This window comes from Coffea arabica, chromosome 6e, assembly GCF_036785885.1.
Source record: "Coffea arabica cultivar ET-39 chromosome 6e, Coffea Arabica ET-39 HiFi, whole genome shotgun sequence".
NCBI lineage: Eukaryota > Viridiplantae > Streptophyta > Magnoliopsida > Gentianales > Rubiaceae > Coffea > Coffea arabica.
The window spans coordinates 58,816,672-58,830,178 of NC_092321.1; the positions used below are offsets into that span (position 1 = coordinate 58,816,672).

Genomic DNA, 13,507 nt, shown 5'->3' on the forward strand with positions numbered 1-13,507 from the left:
ATGAAGGAAAAGAACCAGAGGGACTCTATGACAAGGAACGAGGCAAGAACTAGCTACGAAGAAACCATAAGCAAATCCTGGAAAGTACTATGGAAGCAGAATGTCAATCAAAAGCTGAAGGTTTTCATGTGGAAATCCTTACATGGTGCACTCCCAGTAAGGGAACTGATCTTCAATCGAACAAAGCAAGGAAACCCAATGTGTGCAGGTTGTGGAGAAAGGGAAGAAACAATAGAACATATGATGTTCCAATGTAAGAAAGCAAAGGAAATATGGAAAATGGCGCCTGTTCAGTGGGAAGGACTGGAGCATTTGACTGGATGCTTCATGAAATGGTGGTCAGCAATTCTGGAAGCTCAGGAAAGTAGAGGGGAGGCAGTTCAGGTGAATGTAACCATTAACATCCTCTGGCAGATTTGGAAAGCTAGAAATGAAAGAGAATTCAACCAAAAGGAAAGAGAGCCTCACAAAGCAATTGAGAAGGCTCAAAAAGAATGGAGGGAGTTTGAGGAGGCTAACAAAGGAATGGAACCAAGGAAGATCACTCAGGAAACAGAAGTGCAATAGTGGATTGATCAACACCAGAACGAAGGAGAAATGAGAATGCTACTCAAGATTCATACTCAGCAAGATCAAAATCAGTCAATAGTGGGAATAGGAATCACTGCAACTGATAATGTGGGGCAATTACAAGGAACCTGGGCACTCAGAGAAAGAATGTCGGGGAACCCAGTGCAAGACCAAGCAGAAGCAGTGAGACTAGCTCTACTTAAAGCTGCCAACCAAGGATGAAGGAGAATCAAAGTAGAGCTGGACAATAAAAGACTGGTGGAAGGTATAAAGGAGTCAAGATATAGCAACTGGCGAGTAGCTACTCTTATTGAGGATATCAAGTCTATTTGTAATTTGTTTCATCAGTGCTCTTTCTCTTTTGTGAATTTGGGAAAAGTTGATAGCATTAAACTGAGCATGCATGCTCTTAACATTTGGGTAGATGAAGAGTGGATTAATCCCATTTTTAGATGCTAACACATCAATGACATATGTAGGATTGCTGTCCTTTTGATTGGACCTTTGTTCAGTTACTGTAAAGAATTGAAAATGAAATACAAAGCTAATGTTTCAACAAAAAAAAAAGGTGAAGAAACTTGCTTTTCACTTCCCATTTGTGTCGATTTAAACAATCAACTATTCCTTAGGTCATTATCGTTATTTTGATTTAACACTTCCATTTTACACGTTGCATTGCTCCTTGTTAGTGTGCTACTCAATGTTTCAATAGCTCAAGACTAGCCTGTCAAAAACATAAAATCTTTGTCACTATAAACTTTCTTTTGATCCGTTTGGATTGCTATTTTTAAAAATTTTTATTAAAAAAAATATATTATAGCTATTTGATATATGTGAAATAAAAAAAATAATTCACAAATGTGTTCACGAAAAATATAAATTTTTTTTATAGAAAATATCAATCCAAATATTTTCGAGTAAAAGGCACCAATGGTACCTAAACCTTTCGTGAATGGCAGTTTGATACTCCTCCTTTCAATTCTATCATATCTATTAAAATTTTGGAATTGTGTCTAATTGGTTCCAAAACTCAAATCTAGTGGGAATTGGACGAGCTGGCTAGATGTGGCGAAGAAGGGGTAGTTTTTAGAACAAAATTTAAAAAAAAAATTTAAAAAAACATATGGAAACAAACAAAAGCATATTGCTGTAAATGGTTTACAATGATGAAAGATTCCCTTAATCACAATATGTTGGAGTAATTTTACATGTTCTAATACCGTAAAACCTTTATAATTAACAAATTTTTAATCGTATGTTTCACCATTATAAACCATTTTGTCCAACATGTAAACTGATTATAATCTATTAAAGATGTAAAACCTTCGCAACTGATGGTTAAATTGTATGTATCCCTATTGTACATCATTGTGTGCAACATGTAAATTTTACCACACTATTCTTTTGTTGGTTTCCTTGACCACATAGGATAGACAAACGAGTAATCCGTTAACTTTCATTATCATTTGTTATTTTAACGTTATCTAGCTTTGCAACTTAAAACTTTCTCTCTTCCCTCTCTATACCCTCAACCTTCTCTCTACTCTTCTTCCTCTATAGGAGGGAGATATTGGCGTTTAAGTCAGGTCTTTCTTCCTCTTCCTTTGTCCTATTCCTTCGTTTCTTACTTTGATTTAGTAAAGTCTCTCTCAAACCATCCAGGTGAGAGTTTTTCTTCTCTCTTAAGCTATCCTGATAAGAGTTTTGTTTAGTTTTTTTTGTTATTTATTTTTTCAGATCTAAGAATTTCTTCAGATCTATATGTTAAATCTAAAATTTTTTTGGTCTTCTCATCAGATCTCAATATCAGTTTTGAACTTGAACAAGTTGGATAGCAGATCTAAGGGAATAGATATGCACAGATATCTATGGAGTGGTTCGTTCAATATGTCAGATTTGATGATTGATGATTCACGGTGTAATCTTTTATATTTTGTATCTCTGTTAAATCTTATGATTTTTTAGATCAAATGTATCTATGACATGTTCAATGTATTTTTTGCCATTAGTGCAGATTACTTTGTCAAGCAAATTGTGCTGGCCAATTTCCAGCGAGATGATTAATAATATTGACTTATATTTTATAAAAAAAACGCTTTGCAACTTTGACTTTTAAGAATAATGGCACTAGATAGCCATCACTAGTACTAAAATATACATGAAAGTCCAGAAGAAATTTCAAATGATAAATTGTAGAGAAATATTAAAAAAAAATCAAACTACTGTGCGATCATAAATAAATATTGTCAAATCAAGATTTGCGCTAATTATAAAAATTTACTACAATCAGACATTTGTTGATCTAGTGAGTTCTTATCTATTGGCAAAACAATCAAGGTTGACACCCAAAAAAATTTAAAGATTATGAACTGGAGTCTCACTATATCTTCTAGGTGGGTTTGGATAGGCATTACTTGAACAAAAATTATTTGCTTGCATTACAAATATATTTTTTCATATTTTTTAAATTACTTTTTTTTGGTCTCATATATATTATATCGTAAAAAATATAATAATAATTATTTCAAATAATATTTCAAATAAACTTCTATCTAAACTCACAATGTTCAAAACGTCAAAGATCAAAGTTATTTAAAATTTGAAATGACGCGATCAAGTCAAAAATGACAAAATTAACACGTACAAGAGTATACAGGTCAACAATATTAAGATAGTTGAATGTTAACGTCAAGCCTTGTTTCAAATTAACGAGAAAAGGCTTTGGAGGATCAAAATAGAAGTACCATAGCTTCTCATTAACAACATAAACGTCCACATGGACGCACGACTTCGTTCTCCTCAACAAGTTTTTGAATTGACCAAGTTTATGAATTGACTAATGCTTCGTTCGACCTCCTTGAAAGTGATTCAAGATTTCAAGTGGTCCTCCAACTGAAAATTTTTTTATTTGGTCCTCCAAAGCGGGAACTGTCTCAATATGATCTCTTAAACTGAAAGTGTCTTATTTTGGTCGTCCAAACTAGCAACAAACTTTCTAAAGTTGGTCTTCGAAGGTTACATTGTTAAAGGAATTAACAATTGGCTAGCTTTTGAAGGATTTAACTGCAACAAGAGGAAATAAAAAAAAGTAATTTTAATTATTTTACACAAAACTTTCTCACCTTAATTTCTTTAGTGATATGTGTACTAGAGCTTTTGAAGTGACTTGTGATTTCAATAGCAAATGCTATGGAGGTCGTACAAAAGAAAAAAAAACTACACATTCTAGTTCAATAATAAATTTATGAGAGAAGAAAAGCGCTATTAGCAGAATAAATGCATAACCTAACATGATTTTAACTTTTTTGTTGCTTGATTGTTCTATGATTAGTCAGTCATGTAAATGCTTGGAGGATGAAATTGGAATAGTATTCTCAATTTGGAGATTCAAATTCAAATTTTATACTACTTTGGATTACTTTGGATTGGAGGGACCATATTAAAATATCTTGCTACCTTGGGGGATTACATTCAGTTTAAGGGACCAAACCAATATTTTTAATCATTTTAGAGGGCCAAAATAAAATTATCCCTATTTATGTAATTTTAAACATTTGTAATCCAATCCAAAACAAAAAAAAAAACTTACAATCCAAGACAAATTTAAGCTATAATCACTAATCTTCCATTACTTTTAAAACAATTAACACAAGAAATAAAAGGTTTCATTCTCACAACCCCCTCTCTATTTCCAAAATACCATAAACAAGAAAAAGTTATAAAAAGGAAAACATAAAATCAGGGTCATAAAGGAGATCTAAAAAAGTTTAAAGTACTCAATGAAATAGGAAACAATAAAAATGAAAAAGTTGAAGGGCATTTGTTAAATTACCACCAAAGATTGTCGTTCAAAGGGGTCCCAACTCCCTGATTCACACATCTCCTTCCTCTCAGAACAGAGCGAGAGAGAGAGAGGGAGAAGGCACAAACACCTGGTTGGAGAAAGGTAAAGATTTCGATCTGACAAAATTCCCATTTTGCTTCGTGAATTTCAAGGCGGTGTGACATCACATCTTTTGTGTGTGGTTGCGTGTCCTTTTCTTGAAAATTCTTTAAATGTTCTGTGTTTACGTGAAAAGACCTCCATTCTTTCTTCTCTTTTCTCTTGGTCATATAAATATCTCTTTCAAAACACGCGTTTAGGGATAACCCTTTTCCCCATTTTCCGTGTGAATCTCGTGTTGATCATTGCTTACTCGTTCTGCATCATTTCTGTTTGTAATTTTCGAAATTTTAAGGATACAAGTCGAAAAAGTTGTGTTTTTGGAAGTCACTTGCAGGTTTTCCAGCTGGATTTGAAGATAAAAGGTGAATTAAAGTGGATGTTCAAGTATGCATTTGTTGCATAGTTTGTATTTAGATTTGCATTTGCTAATTTATGTTGAAATTTGGGTTGGTTGGCTCAAATCTTGATCTTTATGAAAGTTCAAGATTATACATCTTTAAATTTTTGTTTCTGAATTATTGGGTTTTTTGGTTCATGATTTATGACTTTTTTCTGTAAAAAAGTCACATAAGTTTTGTGTGTTTTTTTTTTTAGATATATTCCTGTCTATTTTCGCCTCAAAATATTTTTTTCTCGTAATTTATGATACCCATGTCTGATCCAAGCCTGTTTAGCGAATATTAGCGAGCCCTTTTGCGATTTCGATCTAATTGTATTTGCTTTATGGATAATTCGGGATTTGATTAATTTGTGTCCTGTTATTTTTGGTTTTGATTGCAGGGTTTGTGTCTTCTCTTGTAGTGTATAAATACAAATAAATAGACCTTCAAGGAACTCCTGAAATAAAGGGTGAGGAGGTTATAATGGATTACGAAAGTAATAATTGGATGTGGGAGGGGATGTATTATTATCCCCATTTGTTTGGTGGGATAATGTTAACTGCTGCTTTGCTTGGGTTATCTACAAGCTATTTTGGTGGGATTAGTGTTCCTACTTTGCCATATTTGTTGCCTGGTTTTGGGATCTTTCATAAGAAGACACGCGGAAAGAAACCAGTTCGTGTTTATATGGATGGTTGCTTTGATCTCATGCATTATGGCCATGCAAATGCGTTGAGGCAAGCGAAGGCTTTGGGAGATGAACTGGTTGTTGGAGTTGTGAGTGATGAGGAGATTGTAGCCAATAAGGGTCCTCCTGTCTTGTCAATGGAGGAGAGGTATGAGTGCGTATATTGTTCTTCTTGTTGCATATCTGTTTGTGAAAATTTTATTATTTACCATTTATCTTTCAAATGCTTCGACAATTTTCTAAAACTAAAACCTCTTTGCAGACATGTTGTCTGTTAGCTTTCCACACTTTTTTTGGTGTATGTATCATACTCCACTTTGTTGATTAAAATAGTGTATTTTATGTCACGCAAATATATTTATTTGCGGAGTTGGCGTAGTACGTTGGTTGATTATCAACCTGGATGCTTTTGATACCAATTGAGATGTTGAAGATTGGAACTAACATAGTAACGTTCAAGGTAGATGCATCCAAAACAGACCATTTTGAGTTCTTTAAGCCATTATGCAAGATAAGCAACTTGGAAATTTTGAAATTGTGAGGTATAGGTTTCAGAGAAAAATATACGATCTTGACATCTCTCCTATACCCGCGTCCTCTTCTTTTCATTTGCTTCAGTTTATAATTTTCGTACGCGAGAAAGTATACGACCATTTTGAGTTCTTTAAGCCATTATGCAAGATAAGCAACTTGGAAATTTTGAAATTGTGAAGTATAGGTTTCAGAGAAAAATATACGATCTTGACATCTCTCCTATACCTGCGTCCTCTTCTTTTCATTTGCTTCAGTTTATAATTTTCGTACGCGAGAAAGTATAACAGAGGGGGAAGAAAGAGAAGGGAAAAGTGACGAGAAATATTAAGACAGAAAGAAAATAGGTAGTGACAAATTCATTTCTAAGCTTTTTCCAGAGCTAAACTGTCTGATCTGACCTAGGACACTTCTGGAGGTTACCATTACTACAGGAGAATAATGCATTAGGATTCTTAGCTATTGATTATCTATCTACCTTGAAATTGTGAAGTATAGGTTTCAGAGAAAAATATACGATCTTGACATCTCTCCTATACCTGCGTCCTCTTCTTTTCATTTGCTTCAGTTTATAATTTTCGTACGCGAGAAAGTATAACAGAGGGGGAAGAAAGAGAAGGGAAAAGTGACGAGAAATATTAAGACAGAAAGAAAATAGGTAGTGACAAATTCATTTCTAAGCTTTTTCCAGAGCTAAACTGTCTGATCTGACCTAGGACACTTCTGGAGGTTACCATTACTACAGGAGAATAATGCATTAGGATTCTTAGCTATTGATTATCTATCTACCTTTAAGTTAATAGTGTGCCTTAGAAAGGGGCGGCTCCTTTGAATGGCCTAGCTATTTCATTTGCTTACCAAGTCCTCAGGGAATCTTGCTGGATCCAGCTATTTCTTCACTTCATTCATGCCTTCTCCTTTTTAGATTTCAGTAAAGAAGTTTGGATAATAACAATAAATTGAAGATTGGCTTATCAAATTCTCGACTCACAAAGGTATTCAAACGTGTAAACTAACTCCAGAACACCCAAAATAGAATTTTTAGACTCACTAACTTGCGTAACATACACAAAAGGTATTCAAATTGAAGATTGGCTTATCAAATTCTCGACTCACAAAGGTATTCAAACGTGTAAACTAACTCCAGAACACCCAAAATAGAATTTTTAGACTCAGTAACTTGCGTAACATACACATAAGTGGACATGCTGTACTTCAGATTATTATGTCTCTTATTTTAGTTGTTCACAATTACATAATTATTCGATTGTAGATTAAAAGTTGGTAAGCAACCTTTTGCACTGCCAGAAATGGTTGAATACCTTCTTAAGTTTCTCATGATGGATACTGATGAGGATTTAACATGTTTTAGCTGTCAATGATGTCCTGGAAAGATTTATTTTCAAATTCTTCTTGACTGAGCAAAATGGGGGAACTAACAATAGAGATCAGGCAATATTTGTAAACAATTTGCTGTATCGCATAACTTGTGGTTTGCAACAAACTAGAAGCCGGGCGAAGAACAATTTTATTTTGCTGTGGGTAAGATATGTGCAAGGATCAATAACTGAGTGTTCTGTTTAGTTGGAGGGGAGTTGGGAGAATTAACAAAAATAAAGACTTGTTCTATATAAGAGGACTTAAAGTGATGTATTTGTATAGCACTAGATGATTTTTGGAATTTACATCACAGACCCTGGAAATTAATGTCAGTTATGTTTTATATTTTCCTGGACTACTTATCACTCCATAGTATTATTATGCAGATGATTGTTGAATTTGTGGTGAGCTAGCTAATTTGAAGTCATTTCCAGGCTAGCCCTTGTAAGTGGTTTGAAGTGGGTGGATGAAGTTATTGTCAAGGCTCCTTATGCAATCACTGAAGAGTTTATGAACCAGTTATTCAACAAACATAAAATTGACTACATCATTCACGGTGATGATCCTTGCTTGCTTCCAGATGGAACTGATGCTTATGCTCTGGCTAAGAAAGTAGGTCGCTACAAGCAAATCAAACGCACTGAAGGAGTCTCCAGCACGGATATTGTAGGTACTGTTCTTCTATACCTTCTGTGTCTATCAATGTCATGGCCAACTATTTCCTGAAATTGATTAGTCATTCATAAGGTTTGGCTAAATTGTCCTATATGCATTTTGTTTTGTTTTTCTTGGTCAATATTAACTGCACCCTTGATTGCTTTGCCCAAATAAGTGCAACAGTTTCAAATATTTATTTGCTTTTTCAAATAAAAAAGTCAATATTTTAACTGTACCATTTATGAGTTACCCCAACTAAATATTTCGTAACTCTGATATCTGTCCAACTATAGGGAGGATACTTGCATCTGCTAAGGCTGTTAAAGTTCTTGAAGATGGCTTCATATTATCTGACACTGAAAAATCAAATAATGCAAAAGAAATCCCCGTCCAAGCAGGTCAGGCCAAGGTTGGCTATGTATCCCAATTTCTTCCTACCTCCAGAAGAATAGTTCAATTTTCGAACGGCAAGGTACAGCCATTCTTGTGCCTCAATTGTTATCACACTTCACTGATGCATAGTAGTGTTTCTCTTTACAGTTCACAGAGTTATCTTTGACTTGTTTACTTTCTTAAATACATATTTATTACCAAATTGAAATAGCTCAAGAAACAATGCAAAGATAAAAACATGGTAAGGTTTATCAAGCTATGACCACAGAAAGAATGGTGTGGTCAAACCACTGAGGATGAAAGCTTAAATCAAATGAAGGACAATAGCTTTCTTCAGTGATGGGGTAATTTATAAGTACCCATAGCTAGAAAGACAATATAAACCCAGTATGTTAGAAAACCATTTGAACTTACAAAGGCAACAACTTTTTTGTGTTAAGTAAATTAAGTTCATGATAGTTCACCACTACATGAGCTCTCTATGGTCTCCTTTAAAACAAATGTAAGGGAGCTGTTATTTAACTCATCACTTCTAGCTGTATTCTAGATAGTATGACGCTAGTATCTTTCCTGCAGATATGAGAATAATTGCAAACTAATATGAAGTTAATGACTAAAATTTCTTTAGATGGGTGAACTGCAGATATTCCTTCATGTTCTCCAGTGTGACTGTGAAATCAGCAGATAGTAAGATTGGTTGGACTAGCCCACTTTTCTGTAGGTTATATATTTTCTTATGCGGCTCTTTTAGTTGCCTCTAAGTCAGGCAAATTTGGTTAATTTTTAAATTCATTTTTCAATGTGTTGTATCTGCGAAAAGATCATTTATTTTGATGAAGAGGGGGCCTGCCTTCTTATACATCATCATCTAGGATTTGACTTGTACTATGGATACTAATAGGAGCTGAACCATTATGGCAAGGAACAGTGTCTTTTCTTTTGGGCAATATAGCTTGAACATGTCACATCCATTGATTATAGGAATTCAGGCTTCTCTCTGTTCTGTCTGCAATCTGTTTATAGTGGTCTCTGTACTTCAGTAACTTAGTACATTCTTTTTATAATATTTAATTTTAGGGACCTGGACCTAATGACCGTGTGGTATACATTGATGGAGCCTTTGATCTTTTTCATGCTGGCCATGTCGAGGTAAATCCCTAGTCCAAAAGGAGCCTGCATCTTTTACTTGCATAATTTTATTTGCAAGTATCTGTCTGCATGTATTTTTTGATTCTGGATTTTACTCCTGTCTTGTAAAACTTCTCTGGTAGCATACCAGTAGTCCCTTTTCCATTTTGGCTGCTGCAACTGAGAAGTGCTATTTTGGGAGTTATTCAGCAGCCTTCCATTTTATTTGATCAACTTAGTCAGGATGCTCCATGAAGGAATTATTCTCATCATTTGCACTAATTTGAGATCTTTTTCAGCAGAGTAATCTCTATTTCGTTTATCATTCAAGCCAGGGTCATATTGCTTTCAAAAGTAAGATTAAAATCACTAAAATCTCATTGGGTACTGTTGTAGAGAATGTATTTGTATGTGTCCTCTGTGGTTCAGTTTTAGCTGCTAGGACAACTGTTGATGAAACCATGAAGCTGTTGATTAATATTTTGGACTATGCTGCCGGGAAAAAACAGATTGGTTAATGTTTGGCTAAGATGACTTGAATGTTATCATCCTTCAGTATTGTTAGATTCGCAATCCTGCAAGATATGAAGCTTCAGGTTTAATAGACTATGCTACAATGTGGTTCTCTAATTTACTAAGTGAGCAGAGCAACTGAAACTGTAATGGACAATTTGTGTCAGTAATTTATTCACCAGATTAGATTTTATGATTCACATGTTAGGTAGGGTGCCCAACTAGATAGACTTGTATTTCTCATTTCTTGACTATTTATATCTGTCCAACTACCTTTAGAGTAGTTGGCCACCAGGGACAGGGAGAGCCTTGAGGCTCTGCTTGGGTGCAGGTCAAGGGATCGAATCCCTTGACTTGCATTCATCTCCAGGATTTTCTGGAAGTTCCATCAGCAGGTGCAAAGGCACCCGTTTGGTCCGGTGGTTGTTCAGTTCCCTCCGGGTTCTTCCTTGGCCCATTTGGGCCCACCCCTCCCCCTTAGGATAGAGTAGGAGTAGGTAAGAACAGAAACTATTGTGCCAACCAAAAAAAAAAAAAAGAAAAAGAGACTATTTCTATCTGTCAGGATTTGTCCTGTATCATATTTCCTACTCAATGAATTCTAAAGTTTGAGCTTCTCTTTCTGCATGTACAGATTCTCAAGACTGCCAGGCAACTTGGAGAGTTCCTTTTAGTTGGTATTTACTCGGACCAGACTGTTAGGTAAGTTTAATCATCATAAATTGCTTTGCTATCCATAAAAACAGATATTGGTTCAGAATGAATGATAAAGGGGGGTTTTGATGGCATCTTGACCATTATCATACCCCTTTCTTCTAATGAGGACAATATGTAATTAGAATACTCTACTTTCCGAAATTTTATTTAATGAAAAACAATACTTTGATATTGGAGATCTACCATTGTATCCTGCAGTGAACTTCGAGGAAGTCATTTTCCACTTATGAATCTGCATGAGCGTAGTCTTAGTGTGCTGTCTTGCCGCTATGTGGATGAGGTCATCATTGGTGCGCCATGGGAAGTAACAAATGACATGGTATGTTTTGCTTTACATTTTCTAGAGGACTCTGTAGCTAAACCATCAGACATCTGTAGCCATTACGTGTTTTAAAAGTGACACTCTTATCAAACAACAGAAAAGATGAGAACCCATCTCTATTGATCTGATTTAAAAGTCTGAGCATGATTTAGTTTATTGTGGTGATTGTCAACATTAAAGATGTGAACAAACCACGAATAATTCAAGCATGCAAGAAATCACAGTTCTTTATCCGTCAAGAGTCAATAATGATTTGTTTAGATGAATATTTACATGTTAGAATGCTGAACATCCCTTTTTGCTACTCCTTCCCGCTCTTTTGCTTTTCAAATGTTATGTGCAGTTGATGTGTGCTATTCTTTTCTTAAGATTAGAGGAGCATTGGCTTAGTTGAAATTCTAATGTCCAATTTCCAAGTGATTTTCAAAATATGCTGCAACACAAAGATTGTCAAGTGTTTGTATCCTATTTCAGTTTTCATTTTGCAAGAAATAGATACTATTTATCAACAGAACTAATATGAAGGATATTTGGAGACTAGTTGGTCTCTGAGTCAGTGCTTACTATCTCGTTAATTTTAGCTCCATTGTTATTCCAACCTGCTCTTATTCATCTTAGCTTATTTATTACCCCAATCTATTTTGTCAAGGCTTGCTAATCTTGTTTACTTTCTGTTGGATACTTACCTTCACGGCATTGTTATTGATGAGTTTATTAGCTATTAACTATCTTGTTTACGTGATTAGATCAAGACTTTCAACATATCTTTTGTTGTGCACGGGACAGTTGCTGAGAGCAGCTCTGCATTGAATGTGAGTACATTCAGTATGTGCAATGTGGTATTTGCCAACTTCTGTTTGATAATGATATCTTAGGAGAATATTTTCCTCGTGCAGGGAAAATCTGATCCATATGCAGTTCCCAAAAGCATGGGAATCTTTCGGGTGCTTGAGAGCCCAAAAACTATCACTACAAGTTCAGTAGCCCAAAGGATAATTGCCAATCATGAAATTTATGTGGTACTTACTTTTGCTTCTTCACATGCATGACTTTAAGATTCTTTCCAAGTTATTTCATGACATATGCTGAATCATTAGATTTTGCATCTTTTCCTAAGGTAATACTGGATTCTGTTTCACCTTTTAATTAAGAAGCGGAGTAAAAATGAAGAAAGAAAAAGCAAAAGAATGAAGAGAAAGAAGGAAAATTGGTCCATGGAAGATCTTTTACTTTCCCCAAAAATCTATTCCTGTGTGCATGCGCATGAGAGAGAGAGACTTTCAGTTGCAAAGAGAATAGGGTGTTGGCAAGCATGCACACGTCTTTGTGTATGTTTGAGAGAGAGAGAGAGTTTGGATTATGAGGAGAATAGGGTAACGGAACTTATGGAGGCAATTCTTCCGCTTTCCTCTCTGGTTGCAGCTGGTCAAAGAACTAATGACAAGTTCTTTTGGTACATGTAACTTCTTAACAATCTGGCTATTGCTGTCAACAGGCCATACCGAAGAGTCATTTCTTGGCTGTTGGATCTCGTCATTAAAGACTTTGTTCCTTTCCTCCTGTCATTGAAGGCTTCGCCATTTATTAGTTGCTGCTCACAGAGCCAATTAGGAGGGAAATTGAATAATAAATTTGTCCCTTGCTGTCTTTAGAGACTTTTTGGAGATTGACATTGTATCTCATGAGCCAGTTATTGTTGTGATCTTCTATTTATGGTTTTTTCTCTGACTCACGAGCTTCATGCCATTTCCCTTTTCAGAAACGGAATGCAAAGAAAGAAGCAAGCGAGAAGAAATACTATGAAGAAAAGAAATATGTTTCGGGAGACTGAAGTAGCTTGATCATGTAGATAGCTTCCTTTGACAGCTCCACGACAGGAGTGACACTGATGCCATTCACGATAGAACTCAGGCCATTTGCTCTTGAAGGGTATGTAGAAGAGGGAAAAGAACAAGACATAGAAAAGAAAATTAGTTAGAAAAGCAGTATACCATTCCTGTTCCTGTATTTAACAACTCTTAGATTAGGGCGCAGTTCGTCAGCCATCAACTACTAACCTTGGATACATTGCTACGTGAGTTATGTATAATTTGAGAAATGAAGTATCCCAATTAGTTGTATTTCTTACGAAGGCATATCATTAAAGTAGCAATATTTATTTCCATTGCTACTTGACTGTACCTGAATGTTAAATTAGTTCCCAGCGGTGGAGCATATAATCAAAATTTTTGCAGGATGGAGTTGTGATGTTTTTCCTTGCATTCATCCTTTTCTTTCATTGC

The 13,507-nt window shown here is 35.2% G+C and overlaps 2 protein-coding genes across 4 annotated transcripts; both read left to right on the plus strand.

Moving 5' to 3' along the window:
* LOC113696868 (uncharacterized) lies at positions 1 to 567 on the plus strand. The gene has a single exon (XM_027216254.1). It carries the CDS (start codon positions 1 to 3, stop codon positions 565 to 567), a length of 567 nt encoding a protein of 188 aa, XP_027072055.1.
* Positions 568 to 4,392: 3,825 nt separating this feature from the next.
* Positions 4,393 to 13,476, plus strand: LOC113696204 (ethanolamine-phosphate cytidylyltransferase). 3 transcript variants are annotated; one of them, XM_027215590.2, is made up of 10 exons: positions 4,393 to 4,516; positions 5,297 to 5,732; positions 7,930 to 8,165; positions 8,446 to 8,624; positions 9,623 to 9,694; positions 10,821 to 10,888; positions 11,102 to 11,222; positions 11,972 to 12,037; positions 12,122 to 12,244; positions 12,985 to 13,207. In XM_027215590.2, exons 2-10 carry the CDS (start codon positions 5,380 to 5,382, stop codon positions 13,054 to 13,056), a joined length of 1,290 nt encoding a protein of 429 aa, XP_027071391.2. In that variant the 5' UTR covers positions 4,393 to 4,516; positions 5,297 to 5,379; the 3' UTR covers positions 13,057 to 13,207. The 3 variants fall into 3 exon arrangements, with proteins under 3 accessions (XP_027071391.2, XP_027071393.2, XP_027071392.2); XM_027215591.2 differs by lacking the exon at positions 4,393 to 4,516 and adding an exon at positions 4,685 to 4,878 and having other exon boundaries at positions 12,985 to 13,476; XM_027215592.2 differs by lacking the exon at positions 9,623 to 9,694.
* The last annotated feature ends 31 nt before the right edge of the window (positions 13,477 to 13,507 follow it).